Source organism: Knufia obscura, assembly GCF_036327395.1.
Source record: "Knufia obscura strain CCFEE 5817 isolate CBS 148926 chromosome Unknown scaffold_15, whole genome shotgun sequence".
Classification (NCBI taxonomy): domain Eukaryota; kingdom Fungi; phylum Ascomycota; class Eurotiomycetes; order Chaetothyriales; family Trichomeriaceae; genus Knufia; species Knufia obscura.
The window spans coordinates 511,167-528,924 of record NW_027042701.1 but is presented as its reverse complement, the minus strand read 5'-3'; the positions used below and the strand labels follow the sequence as shown (position 1 = coordinate 528,924).

Here is a 17,758-nt window from a genome sequence, read left to right as displayed (position 1 = left end):
TGGGCGGGATAATGTTCGACGATCTGAAAAGCAAGCACAGGTGACAAGACGTGACTGTGATATGTGTTGATACGGTTGAAAGCAAGACCAAAGAATCGATTTCTATTCTGTGAACATCGGAGCCGTTCAAAGTTCGGGGTACATAGGGCAACTCTGCCGGCTTTCTAGCGCCTCGGATGATCGCTGGTGGGCACCCACACCACAATGCTGGGCAGGACCTGATTCCGCTCTGCTCTCCTCACCACTACATAGTATGTCTTTTCGAAGAACAACCTCATTGTGCATTATCACATGCATCTTTTTCGGCTACATGCATATTGCTTAATGCGAGCCTCATGTCTCGGAGGAAAAGCTTCGTACTCGTTGATCTCGATAGTGCTCACAGTCGCCAAGGTGGTAGTTGCGATAGCAAGCCCGATGCTCCTCAGAGAGAGCGACAAGCTGGTGAGCAATCAGCTGTACGAAATCAATTACCGGACGACCGCCAATTTCATGTCATGTGTGGGGACCAGCAAGAAGTAGCAGGCTCTTCTCAAATACTGAATGTGAGAATCAATGTACTGTAGCGCATACTATGCCATGCCCTACCACCCACTGCCCGACATCATGCCTGACTCTATGATAGTTCCGATATGGCCCCGCCTGGCCTTGTCTAGCCTCCTCCGACTCGAAACAGCGTGTCATCAACTACCTTTGAATAGTGATGTCTCAAATCCTCTTCATTGCTAACCATGCCGCTCACCCTTTGTTGCGATCTCAAACCCAAGCGCTCGCGACTCGGGCACTGGCCTAGCGGTATGGTTTTGAGCTCTCGAGAGTTGTTTCGCCGCCATCTCGAGTATTACCATGTTGCTCTCGATGTGGTCATTCAGGAATCCGACTCTCTTTGCCCTGGCAGCCTTTGCCGCATCGCTTTCAAGTTCAACGTCTAGTAGTTGCCGACGTGACTGAATATCGAGCTCGGTGCCCTCCAGTGTTTGTCTAATGGTGTAGATGATTTTCACTGGCTTGACGATTGATACGACAGGTACCGAAAGGCCAGCAATGATTTCAGCGAATTCGTTTGAGCCCTGTAGTTTGGTGTCGATAAGGAATCGGCGAGCGTGACGCTTATTGTCGATGTCTGTTAGGAGGACAAATTCGTCTTCGACGGTCAAGTTGGGGCTCGAGGTATGTGTGGGAGTTGTCATGAGTGGTTGGAATGCTGAAATCGGCGTAGGTGTTAGAGAGAAGTATGCGATAGTGAGCTTTCAAATGACGCTGTCGAAGGTGGAAGGAATATATCTTCGTGAGGATTGCTGTTTGGTCAGTCAGTCAGTAGTCTTTGCTTCTTGGGGCAAGCATTATTGTTTGATAGGGGTAGTATATGGCATGCTCCCGAAGAAATGAATAGACTACATAGAGCACATGACCATTGGCAACATTTGCCACCGGAAGACGGAATCGAGGAAGTGTGAAGAACTGCTGGACCTCCAAGGTTACCACATGGCCAACGTCACTTGATCACCTTGCAGGTCGACCAGTTTGGAGACCTAGAGCTGCTGCTTCTTCGAGCGTTGGTGGTGCAGGCTCTTGGCTGAAATAGTCAAACAGCGTACGCGTGGTCACACCAGAAGCATAATGTTCTAGCCCCTTCTCCCTTTGGACCATACTCTTGACCTCCCTAGCGAGCAGATTCCCGCATTCAACCAACCAGTTGATCGTCCGCTGACACTCCGTGAGTTCCTCCTTGTAGTCCTTCATGCTCTCCCCGATCTGCTGATTCAGCATCGCGACCTTCTCTGCTCTGAGTACTAGAGCGGCCTCGGACGCAAGCGTCATGTCGAGTAATTTTCGACGAGCTTCGATTTGGGTACGGGTGATATCGGTCATCATCTCGATTTCGCGGAGGAGGTTGTCCTTTTCGAACCGTTTATTTCGGCCGTTTTGTTCGATGAATTTGGCGGCTCGCTCCTCTGATCCTTTTAGAATGTTCCTACGTAAGTCTTGCTCTTTGTTGAACTTCGTGAGTATGGCGTTGATGTGAGTCATCTCCATTGCTCCAATTGTGGCCAGGGGCATGATAGGGGGCTCCTGTTCGGTGCGAGCTGTCTCAGGAGGCTCTGTGGTGGATGGCTCTGTATTGGTTGGCCCTGTGTTGCGGTCCATGTTAGCGAGCTATCCGGGTCGGCACCTACAGGCAATCGTATGGACAAAAGTTTTGATGTAGATTACAATGGAGAAGCGGGTTGGGTCATCTTGAAGAATGTAGGACGGCACCAGTTGTAAGCGCACACTATCAACCATCAGACACACTGTTCGTTGGTTGCCATCTCAGTCCGCAGACAACGCCCGATCAGCGATTTCTTGCAAGGCATAGATAGGCAGCAAACCGTGTCAGGAGAACGGTTCTTGGTCCATGTTCCTGCGTTCGCAGCTCTGAGGTTTGAGCATATGCCGTTTAATTGCTCAAATAGCCAGGTGCAAGTGCTCCATGGACGTTATCAGCAGCCGTTGATGATCCGGCCAGGCATGATTGTGAGACTCCGAAGATGCTCGGGATGTGATTGCAAGCCATCAGCAGGCCAGTCAGCACTTCAGAGACTTCACGCAGCTTGATCTGTTGTGCACCTGATGCGGCACACGCACGTTGGCGAATCCGATGTTGAGACACTTCAGTGTAATGTCTATGACATTGTCCTCGCCTGTCAGGTCGTGGGCAAGGCCTTCTTTCAATACATAGCTTCTTCACGCCACTGGTGACGCGTCTCAAGGTGGGAGCCCCAAACATGGCACCATGGGTGTTGAAGAGAACGAATGCATGAATGTTTCAGACACTGAGCGACGTCAGAAGGGATAGCGAAGGTGAACACGTTTCTCCTCTAAGAACAGAACTATTTGCCTAAGGCCTCAACTGTTTTCTGCTCTAAGCCTAACAAGGAAAGGCGCAATTGGCTGCCCAGCACTCGATGTAGCAGTAAACAAGTCAAAGATGAGGCACCTTTTCTAAGAACATTCATCATCGACTCCCTCGCTGTTCATACTTTTCGCGTCAGCAACACTGAAAGTCGGAAAGCAATTTCTACTTGCCACATCGTGGGCGAACGAAAGCTCATTGTAGACCCCAAGTCCGAGGTGCACAGCAACGCGGTCCTGCGGAGCTGTAAGGTATGTCTTTACTGCTCCATACTTGGGTGAGCTCATTCGCACAACACTCGCTCTGTTGCTTGTGCTGCTAGGTGCCACTCGAATGCATAGTCCAGTATAAGATATCTATGGCAACGCGTGACTACGAACAGATGGCCCATCGACAGCTTCAAACTTGCTCGTCCCTTGCAGCACGATTGCTTGAAGCCTCCTAGCCTCTATTACAACACCAGTCTGATGCTCCTCGCGAATATGACAGCCTGCTGGTTGGTAGCCTTCCTGGTTCGCACAAACAGGCAGCTAACCCGCAAGATATTCAGGTGGCAGCTGGTGGGGAAATCTCCAATGTCTAACGAGTGCTAGGTCAGCATCAGAGCTCGCAACACTCCACGACGAAACATGCGGCTCAGATCCCCGCCACAACAATCATGCCTCCTTCTCGTACCCGGTTCCAAGAAGGACATCCTTTGCCCAATGTTTCAGAACTGCCTCATCTCCAACCATGTCTTTGACCCTTTCAGCAATCATCTTGCCGTACGCATCCAGTTCCGGCACGGGGTTCTGAGCGTGTCTCTTCTTCATTGCCACAAGTTGAACTCTCAACCCTTCCATACTCTCGATAATATCTAGGTTCATATCGTCGAGCTTTCCTGCCCTGCTAATCTTCGCGACGTCACTGCTCACATCCAAGTGCAACAACTGCCTGCGAACTCGAATCAGGAGCTGAGTGCGGTTCAGCAACTTCTGCGTCGCGGCGCAATCCGCGTGCTCTGGGAGACGAACGGCAGATACGGTATTTATATTCGAAGTTTGGCCTCCCGCCTGTGGTAGGGGCGACATTTGCTTCGCTGGAGGTTGATCTGCCCCTTCAGCTAAGTCGTGGACGATATTGTCAATTTGGTCGAGTTCAGCTCGTTCTACGGATGTGGAAACTGGGGGTTGTATTGGTTCTCTTCTGTTGAGAGTTGTTTTGAGTATAAGTGTCGGCTCCATGGTAGCGTTGATCTTCTCAGCCGTCAAAGATCGGGGCTTGCGATGTGATCTAAGAGGTATCTGATCGTTAGTAATTGCCGAAGGAACAAGACTGGTTCATGCGAAATTAACAATCCAGCATGCCTCCTGGATCAGAACCTGCTTCTCAATGTTTGCTGCTTATTGATGACCACACATTGTGGCCACATGATCCGTCGCACCGCATGGCGAAAGCTCTCTTGTGACATATACAACAAGCATGAACGTTTGATCTCACTGGCGTTGAGCAACCGTGGATGCGGAAAGGGACGGTTGTGGAACATTACGGCCTTCAATTACCTCACGGCCATGTTGGACGGTGACACCACTGTACCTAAGCTCTGCATCTACATCCAGTCACTCTATTCTCCACAGTTCCGATGTTGCTGTCCTCGGTCGCATCCTGGAATCCCTATTCTACTCCGCCATAGGCTCCTCTTTGATCCCTTTCTCATCTGCAAATATTGTGCCTTGAATGACGGCCTTGTAGTAATGTCTCATGACCTCCGTCGTCTCGGCCATCGCCTTCATCCTCCGGACTAGTCCCCAGTAGTGTTCAACCATCTCTGTCAGCGCAAGTCCTGGAAACTCAAGCAGACCGCCGAGAACCCGCTCCACATACTCATGGATCTTCCCATACGACTCCTTCACCCACGAGTCTCTGAGAATCCGCAATTCAGGCGTTGTGAGCTCCAGCTCCGGAAGCTGATAACAGGCGATGACCAACTCGATCTCGGCGAGATCATAGGCCAATTTGCATCGGCAGTACGCCAAGAAACCTGCCGTTCGGGTGCTGATGTTGTCCCCAAGCAGCTCACGTATGTCATCGGCGGCCATTATGCGATGCTGAGTAGCGAGCCTCCTTCTTGTCGCATTCTATGTGAACTCGTTCCACCTCGACTCCTGGTCCTCGATGTTGTCGGGTGGAGCTGCTTGCTTGAGGATAGATCGGAGGGCATTGCCGTTGGGGCAAGGCATGGTGTTTCCTTATGCTTAACAACATGTTAATGCGTCCTTCAACATTCTGATGGGGTGTCAAATGGGACTTACTTGCAGCAAGGTGTTTAGCGCAGTGATGGTGAGTGAAGCTCTGGGCAAGATTGTAAGGATGCAAGTTTCGAAAACCAGATGCTGATGAAATGTTCGTGCTAGACCGCATGCATGATGCTATAATATCAAAGATTCCTGCTTGCTCAGTGCAGCAGACTTTGCTGGATCGTAATAGTGGTGCAGATGAGGTGTATCTCGTCAAGAAACAACCACAGGGAAGAACGCTAACCTGGTTCTTCCTGCTCTTTCATGCTGTGGTGCAATTTTGCCCTTGAGGAAAGTGCGAAGCACTGCCATCGAAGGACGGCACAGTAAGACTGACAAGGCAGTAGCAAGTCGCGTCGCTCATGGTGTCACATATCAGACAGATCATGGTGCATGGCAGGAGGCCATGACCCGGGGAAGGTACCCTCGAGCACTGCCAGCGCGAGACTGAGCCGAACTGTCTCGCTCAGCCCGGACAAGTATCGAGGCATACCCTGCTGGGGCATGTATGCGGGAAATCGATACCTCGTGACTTATCCTTGCGACACTTTGACTCGTTAAGACGACGCAGATCGAGCCAGCCTGTTGATGATCAGGCCTCTCATTATCAGTGCTGCAGAGGACGTCAACAAGTCCGACTCTTGCTGTCACACGATAGAGCTGCCAAGGTTCGATCGCATTACGAGTCGGTCCCGTTTACACACTCGACTTCTGTAGCCTGAGCAGCGCAGGGTAAAGTTGTGCGCAGCGCACGCGATATGGCCAAACTTGCCGATTCCGCGAAAGGAAATCTTGAGCAATGTCATTGCTTGCTGTCATTTAGCTATTCACGCATAGATCGTAGGACTTAAGTTCACACCGTTCCTGCATGTTGTCGAGGATACCAGTAGGCAAATATTGACCAGTAATGTAGAAGCGAAGTCAGAGAAGTCACGCCCGCTTCGTATCTCGTATTCGGCCTTGGCAATGTCGATTATGAGGACATCGATTCCAGGTTGTCAACCGGTATCATGCGTCGACGTTTTCTGCTTTTCCTCATCAGGTTCAGAAGTCTGCATTACCTGCACAGAAATTAGAAGCTACTGCGTTGAACTGCTTGTGCAAATCTCATAAGCATGGATGGCTGGGATGTGAACGATTTCGTCTACGCATGCCATCGCAGGCATTTTCAGCGGCCCTCATAGCCTTGTGGTAATAATGGCAGCCATGTGATGAACGGCTTGCCTTATTTCGTGCTCATGGACGACAACTGCTGCCGGATCGCACGTCAGAGTACATGAAGTAACGATCTTGTTCCATGCTGATAAGGAGATATTTCTCTCATAGACAACTTTGGCTCTGCTGAATCGCGGCATTCAGTTGATCGCGCCCTATCGAGCAACAACATACCATATAGAAGTTATGGCTACTTCAGACCTATCAGCAGATATCATCTCTCAGATCATTCGCGAATGCCTGATCAATGAAGACTCCAGGGAGAGCATCCGACTACGAGAAGTCAACAGTCTGTCACCATAACTAGACTAGGATGAAGCGAAACATCTGGAACACTAACACCTATTAGGATAATTCAACGAAGAAGTTCTTCTCGCACATTCCGTGCTCGGAACGGGCTCCGGGGGTTTCGTCTCGCGTTGCGACAGTTCCGCCACTCCTGCACAGCTCGTCGCGGCCAGAGTCTGGGGACGAAGGAATCTCCAGGGCTTGTTGGTCGACAAAAGGCCAATTTATGCCCGCTTCAGCAAGGTGGAAGGCCAATTCATAACTTTACTTTCACAATGTGCGGACTTGCTACGTAGCCAGTTGGGCGGCTCGGTCACCGCTCCGTCTTGGAAGGAGCGGGAGGGCCCCGAACCGCTTGAGTGGAAGGAGGTCTCGAGCAACCCGATCTTCAGTGACGAAGCAAGCATTATCGTGTGTGATGCAGTCAATACTTACTTTGGTATAGGATATATCCTTGAACAAGGGCAGTGGGGTGTCCCTCAGATGCCTGATCATGCGGACGCTCGATTCCAGGAGATGGCCTGCTACTGTATGAGCATGTTGGATGCGGAGCTTTTGCTCTTCGCGGCTGCTTGTCTTGCTGGCAACCGGAGACTGGTCCAGTCACAACTTCTGCAGAGGCTCGAGCAGATGTCAGCCATGGAAAAGATACGTCTGTTCTTTGGAGAGGCAAACACGCTGCTGGGTCCATTACAATGCTTGAATGTTGCGATCGGGGAGGACCAAGCCAAGATCGTCCGCATTCTGCTTGACAGCGGTCTTGTTGTCAATCAGTCCGAAACAGCTCTCACCGGCAATTGGGACGATACTGCGATCGAAACGGCGGCCGATCGTGGTCGATTGAACATCATCCAACTCTTGCTGGAACCGAAGTATGCTCTGCGTCGCAATGGATTCAGGTATGAACAGGCAATCAAAATGGCTGCGAGACAAGATGATCCTGATCTGCGGATGCGTACTGTTCAGCTATCATGGTCCAGCGGTGACAACCTAGATACCGACGCACCTAACAAGATCTTTGGGGGAGCTTGTGAAGGGAACGACGTCAAGTTAGCAAACTGGACCATGCGACAAGGGCCGATCAATTTCTCCTCAATAAAGTCGTGTTCAGTCGGGTCTTCTGCACTATGCATCGCCATGGAGCCCGGTAATGTGGAAGTCGTTCGATTTCTGATACAAAATCTCCAGAATTTTGTGCCAGTGAAGTATGACATCAAGGAAGCCATCTACAAACAGATCCGTGGAGAGATCAAGAAGTCGGGCTCCGCAGCAAAGTGGCAGGGGATACTACCCGAAGGCACTTTATAAACACAGGGTCTAGCTGACAAACCGAATGCTATGGATGACTCCCACGACACGCATGAGGGAGGTACCTGGTGGAGGGACAGCACCGTATTTGAAGAGGCATGAGCATTTGCTAGGCATTTCTAGACTGGATAAGGTCAACACACAACCCCACCTGATGCCGACTCCTCCATTCTTCTCAAGAACACCCTCATCACGCATATGGTTTGGTCTCCTCCTCGCAATACTTCCAAAACCTTTCGACCATGTCGGTCTTGTCGATCGCATCACGAATGTCCTTCCTGACAATATGCGTTCCATCTCTTCCCCACGGCATAATGTAAGTGATGCCTTTCTCAATCGTTACATCTGGACTCCACCCACTCCAAAGCTCAGTATATGCACCATAGATAGCTGGAGGCAACATCCAGGTCACTAAGCCCGCACCACTGGTGTGTCGGGCCAACTCAGTCCTTAGGGTTCCTGGGTTGAAGCTCACACTCACCACACCGGCGTCCCTCAGCAGTTGCTGAGTCTTGATCGCCAGAAGGATGTTCCCGACTTTAGTCTGCGAATAGTTTGGCCGTTGATCTATGTCTTTCATTTTCCCAGCCGCGTCGAATGCAATGCCGCCGTGAGGCGAGAGTAATTGGATACCCAGGGAGCTGGCCCAGATAACTCGAACCGCATTGGGTGGCGAGGTAGCTGCGGTCTGCTTTAAGATCGGGTGAAGGTACTTTGTGAAAAGGTGCGGACCAAGACAATTCGTGCCGAATTGCAGATCATGGTCTTGTGCTGTCTTCGACCCTTTTGGAGGGAACATGACACCAGCGTTGTTCACGAGGACATCAAGACGGGATTCCTTGGCCAAGAAGTCTTCGGCAGAAGCTTTGATGGATGCCAGATCTGCAAGGTCGAGTTTCAGGAAGACGATCTGACCGGTAGCGTTGGAGCATGCTGCTTTGTCGCGTTCGATGGAAGTCCTGGCCTTTGACTCACTGCGGCCAGCAACGTAGACTTTGGCGCCGTTGCTATAGAGGATCTGGACGAGTTGTTCGCCTACGCCAGCGTAGCCGCCTGTGACGATGTGGACCTTTCCACTCTGGTCCGGAAGATTCTTCTCTGTCAGGGCTGGTGCCGGGATGGCGAAGGTTTGTGTCCATGCGGCATAGGAGAATGTGTTGCCCATTGCTGTTGTTATCTTTGGAATCTCTAGCTGTGAGTTGATGGTAGTAGTACCGTCTTGGCTAAGACAGAGTAGAGTGCGAAATTGTGAGATTCAATGGAAGATGACAAGAATTGAGAACATGGCAGATAGCCTCAGTCTTTATACTTGTATCCATTCGAGAACGACCATCGAGGCATATCTTACTCTGGACTTCGTGAACGCTGCTAGCTGAAGACTGATCATATTAACAATCCTTGCACGGAGGTATCGGACTAGCGCCGTCTATGCTCGGCCCAACCTTCACTATGTACTAGTGAAAATATTGCCGCAAAGAGCAGGAGCGGGGGTTGTCAGCAAGAGTTGTCGTTGGACGGCGGTGGATGAAGGGGCTGTTGCACATCTATTCCCGAAGGCTGCATGCCAAGCCTTTTTTTGGCTAGGCCGGAGCGAGGATAGCGCCGCCAAGAGCTCGGAAAAGGCAATTGCTGACAGGCTGGACAGCAGGGCCAACTTTAATGTCGTGGTCTGACCTGATAGAATTGTTTGGTGTGGTTGATCTTGGAATCAGGCAGCATAATTTCCGACCAATAGCTCAGAGTGTCACGTGCGAAAGCTTCGGCTAACCTTCTACCTCTGACAATGCGATCATGCTGGTTTCACATGCTTCGATGCCCCTCCATCTGCTTCCTTCCGTTTGCCTGGCCAATTGCATACAAACAAACACGCTAAGTTTCCCTGATTGAATCTGCGCCTATCATTATACTCTCTTCATCGAGTACCTACAGAACAGCGAACACAAAATGTCCGGACTTAGCGATACGAAGAAGCGGCTTGCGCTGAGCGTGATAGACTTTCTTCAGCAGTCGACAAAAGACGGCTCACTATCAGCTGATGATGCAGAAAATATCGAGGTCGCGACGTCATGTATAGCTGACGCCTTCAAGGTCGATGCGACCGACAGCAAGGCGATCAAAGATGCGGTCGGTTCGCAAAACCTCCTCAAGATCTTCAGCGTGTATGAGACGATGCAAGGCAGAGGCGCTGCCTCACAACCAGCAGCATCGTCGTCCTCAAGTTCGGCACCCTCGACAAGCGCACAGCCGTCACAACCGAGCCCCGAATCAGAGAAGCTGAAAAGTGCTGGAAATGCAGCTATGCAGCAGAAAGACTACAAGACTGCTATCCAGAAATATACAGAGGCAATCTCGCAGTCACCCACCAACCCAATCTACCTCTCGAACCGGGCTGCCGCGTATAGTGCTTCAGGCGACCATGCAGCTGCCGTGAAGGACGCGGAGATTGCAGTCGCATCAGATCCAAAGTATACCAAGGCCTGGTCACGACTAGGTTTGGCACGATTCGCCATGGGCGACGCAAGAGGTAGTGTCGAAGCATATCAGAAGGGCATTGAGTATGAGGGCAACGGTGGAAGCGACGCCATGAAGAAGGGTCTCGAGACTGCAAAGAGAGAGCTTGAGAGGATGGAGGCAGAAGAGGACGATATGGAAGCTGATCCAATTGATGATGCAGCTGGCTCGACGAGGTCCGGTGCCGGCGCCGGAGTGGGTGCTGGTGGTATGCCTGACTTGTCTGCTCTGGCTGGCATGTTCGGTGGCGGTGGTGCTGGCGGATCCGGTGGTGGCATGCCAGATCTTGCTGGTCTGATGCAGAATCCCATGATGCGACAAATGGCTCAAAATCTGATGCAAAACCCAGAGGCCCTATCAGGCATAATGAATAACCCAATGCTAAGGAACATGATGGGACGAGGGCAAGGTGGAGAAGGTGGTCAGGGCGGAGGCATGCCAGATATGAGTCAAATTCAGCAAATGATGCAAGACCCTAATATTGCCAATCTGGCAAGTCAGTTCATGGGTGGTGCAGGACGAGGCGCTGGAGGTGGTGCAGGAAGAGGGCAATGATAATATCAAGCAAACCGAAGCGTTGCAGCGATGTGTTCATGCGGGCGGACGTTCTCCAGATTTTCGAACTAAATAAATATTTTTTCCAGACAGCCTTTCAATGGCACTTCCATCTCAGGCGCTATGCCCACACGAACCTACAAAAGGCGATCGATACGAGCTAGGGGACTGAATCAGCAAGTTCGGGTAATACCTCCTCGTCCTGATGCCACGTTCCAATGCTTGGTGTCACTTACACGCAAAGTGCTGTACTGTACCCGTGGCTGCACAGCCTGTTTTCAGCCAGATGCCTATCCTTGGGTTACGTACAACAACTTCGCTTACCTCCTAAGGCAATAGGTTGGTCACGAACAAGCAATGTTAACACTGATATAGGAACTACATCATCCTTTCCCAGGGCCTGGTTTCGGTGTACAAATCGGAAATTGCGACGCCAAAACCTTACACAGCGTCATCCATGTATTGATCTTGGCCGAACTCTTGACGTGAGCTACCAGATATCGCGTGGACTGGCAACGATGGAGGTACACCATATCACCATTAGCGACCTGCAGAGCTGTCAGCACGAACATCTTGCGGACGACGTATACACATCTTCACGATGTTCTCTTTGCAGTTTGACTCCTTCGATTCAGCTACCACATATCTGATTAACAAACAAAACGTTCTTCAAGGCAGTCAAGTCAATTGTTCATCAACTCGCTCGGAACACATCCCTATCTGTCTCATATACAAAAATACTACGCAGAATCTCAATATGCCCTCTTGGTCCTACCCTGTTCACTTCGGATTCCGCTTTCATGACCAGTACGGCCCTGGCTATGATCGGGAGTGGTATCCGAGAGACCAGCGTCCATACAGAGAGTCTGGAGAACATTATCGTCGCAGCCGCGGCCGTGACCCGGTACCACTAATCCACCTGACATGGCCTCCAGGGAGATCGTCGCCCTATGAACCAGGCAGCGATTACCCGAATTATCATGGGCGCCGACGACATCGCAGATAGCGATCACATATCCAAACAATCTCAGCATTCCAACGAGCTCGATATCGCCGGCAACACAGCATGATGTGACTAGCTCTTGCGAGAGTGTGTCGATTAGCAAGAAATGGCTAAGCGCCTGCACAGCTACAGTGCGTGACAGCGGATGAGTGCCAAACAAAGCTGCCAAGTGCTGGAGGCAATGACGCCTGCATCACCTGCCTGTTCCCGATCTGGGCCGTGAGATACACCTGTATCGAAGGAGGGTGTTGAAATGTGACTGCTGGATGGCTTCCGGGACTCTGCAGCACTCGGTAGCAGCAGCAAGCTAATGACAGCTGGAAAGCACGAGCTATCGGCTAACAGCTAGCAGATACAACAGCATGTATCAAGCAATAACGTGCCATCCATCAATGTACTTGCTTCCTCAATCACGCAACGACTCTTGTAATTTGGAGATCTTGCTCTCTATTGCTGGGACCATTGTCATCCTCGAGCCCCCATTGTGTGCCAGGCACATTTGGGAATCAGGTGACACTAACTTCGGAACTTCAATGACTCCTTTGTGTTGACACAGACTGACAAAGGCAACTTCACAAAGCGATACTCTACAGCAAGTGAATGTGGTTGTTCCTTTGTCGACATTAAAGAACGCCTGCAGCCCATACTAGCTATAATACAAGCTACCCTCGAACATCGAATTCCCGCCCCAAACATGCCTTCAAGTGATAATCAATTCTCTGACGTCTTGCAGGACAAGACCGCTGAGAATATGACAAAACCATTGGAGCTCCAACTGATGAATCCACTACCATCAAACGACAAGGATACACGAGATACCGAAGCAATGGTTGACCCATCCAGCATGGACATCCTCCCAGATGACATCGTCAGATCCATCCTAGCACACGCCACAACCAACGAAGCTCGCTGGTGGCTGCTTCGCTCCACCAGCGACCGCTTCAAAGACCTCATATCAACCGAGAGCTTCCACAAAACTGTCCTTCGAGTTCAAAGTCCAGCCATCTACTCACTGACAATCCCAGACAGATACACGACGATCGGACACAGTCTAACCATGACACTCCTCCGAGACAAGATACAGATCACGCATCTCGCCAACCTAATCACAATGCATCGGCGATACAGTCTAGACCACCGGACACCCCCATCACCAGCCCTCCTCAGGCTAGGCCTAACACTCCTAACATACCTCCAGACCCTCTCCCGCTCACCCAATGGCCCAACAACCGCGTCCATCCGATTCCTCACAAACGCAATCTCAAACCCCAAAATCCTCCCAGACGCCGCATCAGGGCCCCATACCTCCAATCCACACACCGGCCCAGACCTCCACACAACCACTCCCTTCCAACCCGGAGGTTTCCAACACGCCACAAACACATTCACCTGCCCCTCCTGTCTCACCGCCCAGAAACACTCACACCACGGCCTGCCTCTCGGCGCAGCGAATATATTGCTCGCGATTGAAGCGGCCACGCTCTTCGGAGGTGGACCAGCAGCAGCAGCCCTCAGACATCTACCCGTTCTCACCTCGTCCGGTCTCAGTACCAACTATCGTATCCTGAAGCCATGGGTTGAATGCATCAAGGGCGTTGCGTTCGCGAGTCCGTATGCGGCGCAACTCAATCGGCGGGCGCGGCCGCGACCGGTTCAGCTTGATGATGGTGTTCTGGATTTTGGTGAGGTTGGGAGGGTTGTGGAGGCGAGGTTGAGAGGTGTGGATGCTAGTATCTTCGCGGGTGGTGCCGGTGGGGGTGGTGGAGGTGAGCGTGTGAAGGTCACTCTTAATGTAACCAATAGTCAGTATGAGAGTACGGCGTCGAACTCGAGGTTGTGGACGATGCTGGGCGATCTGAGTCGGAAGGAGGTTGTTGAGAAGGTTGTTGAGGAGGTTGATCTTAGAGAGATTGGGAAGAGGTTGAGGTCGGCAGCGGAGAGGTCATTTGGGAATAGTGTTGCGTTCAAGGGTTTAGGTTTGTAGGCGTTGACTTTGGGAGTAAGGAGCAGGAAAAGGTAAGCTAAAGTTGTGCAAGTAGAAAAGCAGTATGATAGTATTGATAAGTATGAGCATAGATATGCATTGTTTCTCCTGTACATTTATGAGTCTTGTAGCATATGGTGAGTATCATCAGCCCTTCATTCTTTGTGCTCGTAGAATTTGGTCGCATTCGCATTCACGAACTTACCGGCCTATGCAGACCACAGATTCAAAGGACTCCTACACGTAAAAGAATTGACCTGTGGGTTCTTGAAAGCGTCAATCAACACCCTGGATAACAGCATATGCTCCAAGTCCAGCTGTGGCCAACGCACCCCCAGCATGAATCACATGCCAGACATTGATGTACCACCTGAGAGCCATGAAGCCTCGAACCCATCTCTTCACGCCCGTGTCATCCCGCCTCGTAAGGCCAGTGTTGGCATCGAAGCCTTCGCCTTGACGCATCGAGTTCTTCTGCATGGTATACGCAATATGAAGGATGGGCGGGAAGGTGTAGCTGAACTGGATGATACAGAAGGCTGCGATGACGGATACGAAACCGAAGTAGTCTGGTATCGCACCTGCAATGACGAACGCGACTGACCGGTATATGGGCACGATCGTGCCTTGCAGTAACAGATATAAGAGTGAAAATTGTATTATAATTCTCATCTAGTATACGAGGATGACTCACCCTAGTCGTTGGTGGTATCGTGGAAAGCACGGTGTGACTGATCGTGTCGGTGTTTGAGGTTGTGGTCTTATCGCAATGTTATGCCTGAGGTCACTGCCCGGCTTGCCTTCGAAAAGACATGTCGATTTCCATTGTCCAGAGTCTCTACGATTACTTGAGGTCCGCAAAGGTCCCGTCGGCCATCAGCAGTGTTGCCTATCGCATAGACAGACGAGTAGTCATGTTTGGCTTGTGCCTATGTACGGAGGTATTACGCATTCAAAGTGGCCGACGGCTTTCGATATGTACATAGGCTCGTCTAGCCCTCGTGTCGGTGGACAAGGATACCAAGTCCAACACCGCCAGAAACAGGAACTGCTTACCCGGGGCAATCAGTCCCTGTGATCCCTACAGCTGACGTCGAGCTCGCCCCCAAAATCTCTACCAGTTTCCCCATCCCTTACTAGCAGTGTTGACTGATGTTGCCTGGGTTGTGGCACTGGCATCTTCATCACAGCCGCAGTCAGCTGTGACCGTCGCGGTGGTCGTGCTGGTGACTGTGACAATCACATCTCCTGGGTTGGTGCTTGTTGTTGAGACTGTGTGGCTCCTCGTTGTCGACGTGGTCATCGAGTCCGTAGAAGGTGGTCGAGAGACACTGCGAGTCGTGGTCAAAGCAGACGAAGCATCAACTTCGTTGCTGCTCGATCCACTGGAAGGGGGTCTGGAATGACTATATGTGGTCGTCGTTAACGTCGAAGCATCAGAGGTCATTGACTGGCTGCTGGTGCCTGCGCTGGAGGACCCTGGATGAATGTATGTGGTTGTCGCCGCTGGAGAACCGTATGAAGTGGTAGGTGTCTCGCTTGTTTTAGAGCTTGTAGTGCTTTCAGACGCAGAGCCCGAGTGACTGTGTGTAGACGTGGTCAAAGTGGTGCCCTCCGATGTTGTCAATGTGTTGTGACTAGTAGTTCCGGATTTGCTTGTACTCGAATCAGAGGTGAAGCTTTCGACCGGTGTGGTTGTAGCTGAGCCGCTGGTGGAGGATGTCACTGTGCTGGAAGCCGATGCCGTCGTCGAGGTTGTCTCGGTCGATGTAGTCGTGGCTGTTGTGGTACTCAGCAAGGTCGTCGTTGTTGTTGTCGTGGCCGCCGCAATGCTCGACGAAGTGGAGCTGGAAGTGGTGTTTGTGCCATTCACAGCACACTGAGCATTTGCCTGCAGAGCATACTGCATGACGGCCGGCTCGTTGGTGACCTTCTCAGGGTACAACAAGATGTTGACCAAAGCAAGAGGGATGATGCCCTCGGTCGCCAAGACATCGTCCAAGCTCAAACCAGGAGCAACGAGCTGAGCGCAAACTGTATCAAGATCGATGCGATCAAGTCGTCCCGGTCCATCGTTCGTCAAAGCATCCAGAACCAATGCATACGTGAGTGGATGGTAGAGCACCCCTTCATGGGTATATGGTTGCCCAGCTGGCTGACCAGCACACACCGTCTGAATCTGATTGTTCGTGTATGAGATGTTGCGTAGGACAGGACACACAGCGTTTGTGTTGAGTGTACCCGGCAGATCTTGCGAAAAGTAATCAGCAGACGCAAAAGGAGAGTATTGCGGTTGTACGATCTCGTCAGTGATGCTGTGCACGCTTGTGCTGGGTACGTAGGGACTCGTACCACCTCCGTATCTGAGAGTGAGGACGAAGTTGCTGTCGTACTCTTGCTGGATAATTGAGGGAGGCAGAGGAGGATTAACTAGAGCCGGATCGAGGAGATATGGGAGCGTTGACCCATGAAAATCAGCCGAGGCACTGATGAAGTCAGTGACCACAAGCCGGGTCGATGGCCAATATTGAAAGACCCATTGGGTGTCCAGATTGCCTTGAGACCAGGGAATGACGGCTAGATCGTTTCGGTTGCCGGTGATAGAGGCAAGGTAGTTGATAGCATAAGCGATATACTCTGAGTTGATCTGAGTATCGTCCAACATGGCTCCGGGAACGTTGAGGTAGACAGGATCGAAGCGGTCGTCGTTTCCAAGCAACTTGCCGAGGTTGGAGATGAAGTTGACGCCGCCAAAGGCACCGGTTCCCGGAACGAAGAGGATGGGTCGTTTTTGACCGTAGGTAAACGCTGGTGGGATGAAGATTGCTGCTCGCAGTTGAGCTTCTGGCACGGTGTATGGGGCGTCCTGTGGCTGTTTCTTCGGGTAGATCGTGTCCGTAGGCGCCGGATTGACGCTGTTAAAGGAGTTGATGCCACTGAGATAGCCTGCCAAAACATTTTGCGTAAGATCTGTGACAGATAGGCCATTGAGGATCAATTGAGCAGCGTTCTCGATCGTGCTGTCCGTGCTGTTCACGGTGTTGACAATGCGATCTAACGCGTTCGGAATATCCGTGGGCAGAAAATTCGCGACGCTGGCTTGAAGGAGGCCTGCGAAGGTAGCTTCGAGTGCACCAATTTCGAAAGCTTGTTGTCGGATGTTGGTCAGAACGATTTCGAGCAGGTCTGAGGTGCCAATCGCAGACGGCAGGATGTCGCCAAGTGCGGCATTTACTTGCCCGACGATGTTGGTCGCATCGGTAATGACGTCCGTAACGGCGTCACGAGTATAGATGTCAGAGATACCAGACTTGTGAGGTATCGCTGTAACGAGCGGCAGGGCCAGGGAGGCCAATTTCAAAGGAGTGTACATGGTGAGTAATGAACGAATGGACAGGCTTCACAGCCTAAGGATGATATGAAAAGAATGGACGTTGCAATGGCTCTTACAACATATTTGATTACCTGTTGTTGTCCGCAGATACTGTAGACAGAAGCAAGAAGCGAAATGATCGATGGCAACACGTCTGAAGGAGTGCTTCCTGGGGCACGACTTGAGCAAGTGCGAAGCTCATCGCTTGCGTTGACAAGCCTCCCTCATGGGGTCCGTGGGAAAGTCAGAAGGCACGACGGAAATGCCTTGTGCGCTCAAAGTGTGATCGAGAGATAAAATTGGATGCTCCTCTTGGAAAAGACCACTGCCGCCTCTGACGAAATTCGAG

At 51.3% G+C, this 17,758-nt stretch overlaps 10 protein-coding genes across 10 annotated transcripts; 3 read left to right on the top strand and 7 right to left on the bottom strand.

Moving 5' to 3' along the window:
* Window positions 1-725: 725 nt before the first annotated feature.
* On the bottom strand, window positions 726-1,190 carry PMZ80_010039 (uncharacterized protein; the record flags this gene model as incomplete). Its single annotated transcript, XM_064878432.1, has 1 exon — window positions 726-1,190. One exon carries the CDS (start codon window positions 1,188-1,190, stop codon window positions 726-728), a length of 465 nt encoding a protein of 154 aa, XP_064726000.1.
* A 313-nt stretch (window positions 1,191-1,503) lies between these two features.
* PMZ80_010038 (uncharacterized protein) lies at window positions 1,504-2,148 on the bottom strand (the record flags this gene model as incomplete). Its single annotated transcript, XM_064878431.1, has 1 exon — window positions 1,504-2,148. One exon carries the CDS (start codon window positions 2,146-2,148, stop codon window positions 1,504-1,506), a length of 645 nt encoding a protein of 214 aa, XP_064725999.1.
* Window positions 2,149-3,552: 1,404 nt separating this feature from the next.
* Window positions 3,553-4,119, bottom strand: PMZ80_010037 (uncharacterized protein; the record flags this gene model as incomplete). The annotated part of the gene is made up of 1 exon (XM_064878430.1): window positions 3,553-4,119. The coding sequence occupies one exon, from the start codon at window positions 4,117-4,119 to the stop codon at window positions 3,553-3,555; it is 567 nt and encodes a 188-aa protein (XP_064725998.1).
* A 435-nt stretch (window positions 4,120-4,554) lies between these two features.
* PMZ80_010036 (uncharacterized protein) lies at window positions 4,555-4,974 on the bottom strand (the record flags this gene model as incomplete). The annotated part of the gene is made up of 1 exon (XM_064878429.1): window positions 4,555-4,974. The coding sequence occupies one exon, from the start codon at window positions 4,972-4,974 to the stop codon at window positions 4,555-4,557; it is 420 nt and encodes a 139-aa protein (XP_064725997.1).
* A 1,599-nt stretch (window positions 4,975-6,573) lies between these two features.
* PMZ80_010035 (uncharacterized protein) lies at window positions 6,574-7,983 on the top strand (the record flags this gene model as incomplete). Its single annotated transcript, XM_064878428.1, has 2 exons — window positions 6,574-6,676; window positions 6,752-7,983. The coding sequence occupies 2 exons, from the start codon at window positions 6,574-6,576 to the stop codon at window positions 7,981-7,983; spliced, it is 1,335 nt and encodes a 444-aa protein (XP_064725996.1).
* A 190-nt stretch (window positions 7,984-8,173) lies between these two features.
* Window positions 8,174-9,148, bottom strand: RDH1 (short-chain alcohol dehydrogenase; the record flags this gene model as incomplete). Its single annotated transcript, XM_064878427.1, has 1 exon — window positions 8,174-9,148. The coding sequence occupies one exon, from the start codon at window positions 9,146-9,148 to the stop codon at window positions 8,174-8,176; it is 975 nt and encodes a 324-aa protein (XP_064725995.1).
* A 779-nt stretch (window positions 9,149-9,927) lies between these two features.
* sgt2 (Small glutamine-rich tetratricopeptide repeat-containing protein 2) lies at window positions 9,928-11,049 on the top strand (the record flags this gene model as incomplete). Its single annotated transcript, XM_064878426.1, has 1 exon — window positions 9,928-11,049. The coding sequence occupies one exon, from the start codon at window positions 9,928-9,930 to the stop codon at window positions 11,047-11,049; it is 1,122 nt and encodes a 373-aa protein (XP_064725994.1).
* Window positions 11,050-12,746: 1,697 nt separating this feature from the next.
* PMZ80_010032 (uncharacterized protein) lies at window positions 12,747-14,036 on the top strand (the record flags this gene model as incomplete). Its single annotated transcript, XM_064878425.1, has 1 exon — window positions 12,747-14,036. The coding sequence occupies one exon, from the start codon at window positions 12,747-12,749 to the stop codon at window positions 14,034-14,036; it is 1,290 nt and encodes a 429-aa protein (XP_064725993.1).
* A 276-nt stretch (window positions 14,037-14,312) lies between these two features.
* On the bottom strand, window positions 14,313-14,516 carry PMZ80_010031 (uncharacterized protein; the record flags this gene model as incomplete). The annotated part of the gene is made up of 1 exon (XM_064878424.1): window positions 14,313-14,516. One exon carries the CDS (start codon window positions 14,514-14,516, stop codon window positions 14,313-14,315), a length of 204 nt encoding a protein of 67 aa, XP_064725992.1.
* A 634-nt stretch (window positions 14,517-15,150) lies between these two features.
* On the bottom strand, window positions 15,151-17,409 carry PMZ80_010030 (uncharacterized protein; the record flags this gene model as incomplete). Its single annotated transcript, XM_064878423.1, has 1 exon — window positions 15,151-17,409. The coding sequence occupies one exon, from the start codon at window positions 17,407-17,409 to the stop codon at window positions 15,151-15,153; it is 2,259 nt and encodes a 752-aa protein (XP_064725991.1).
* Between the last annotated feature and the right edge of the window lie 349 nt (window positions 17,410-17,758).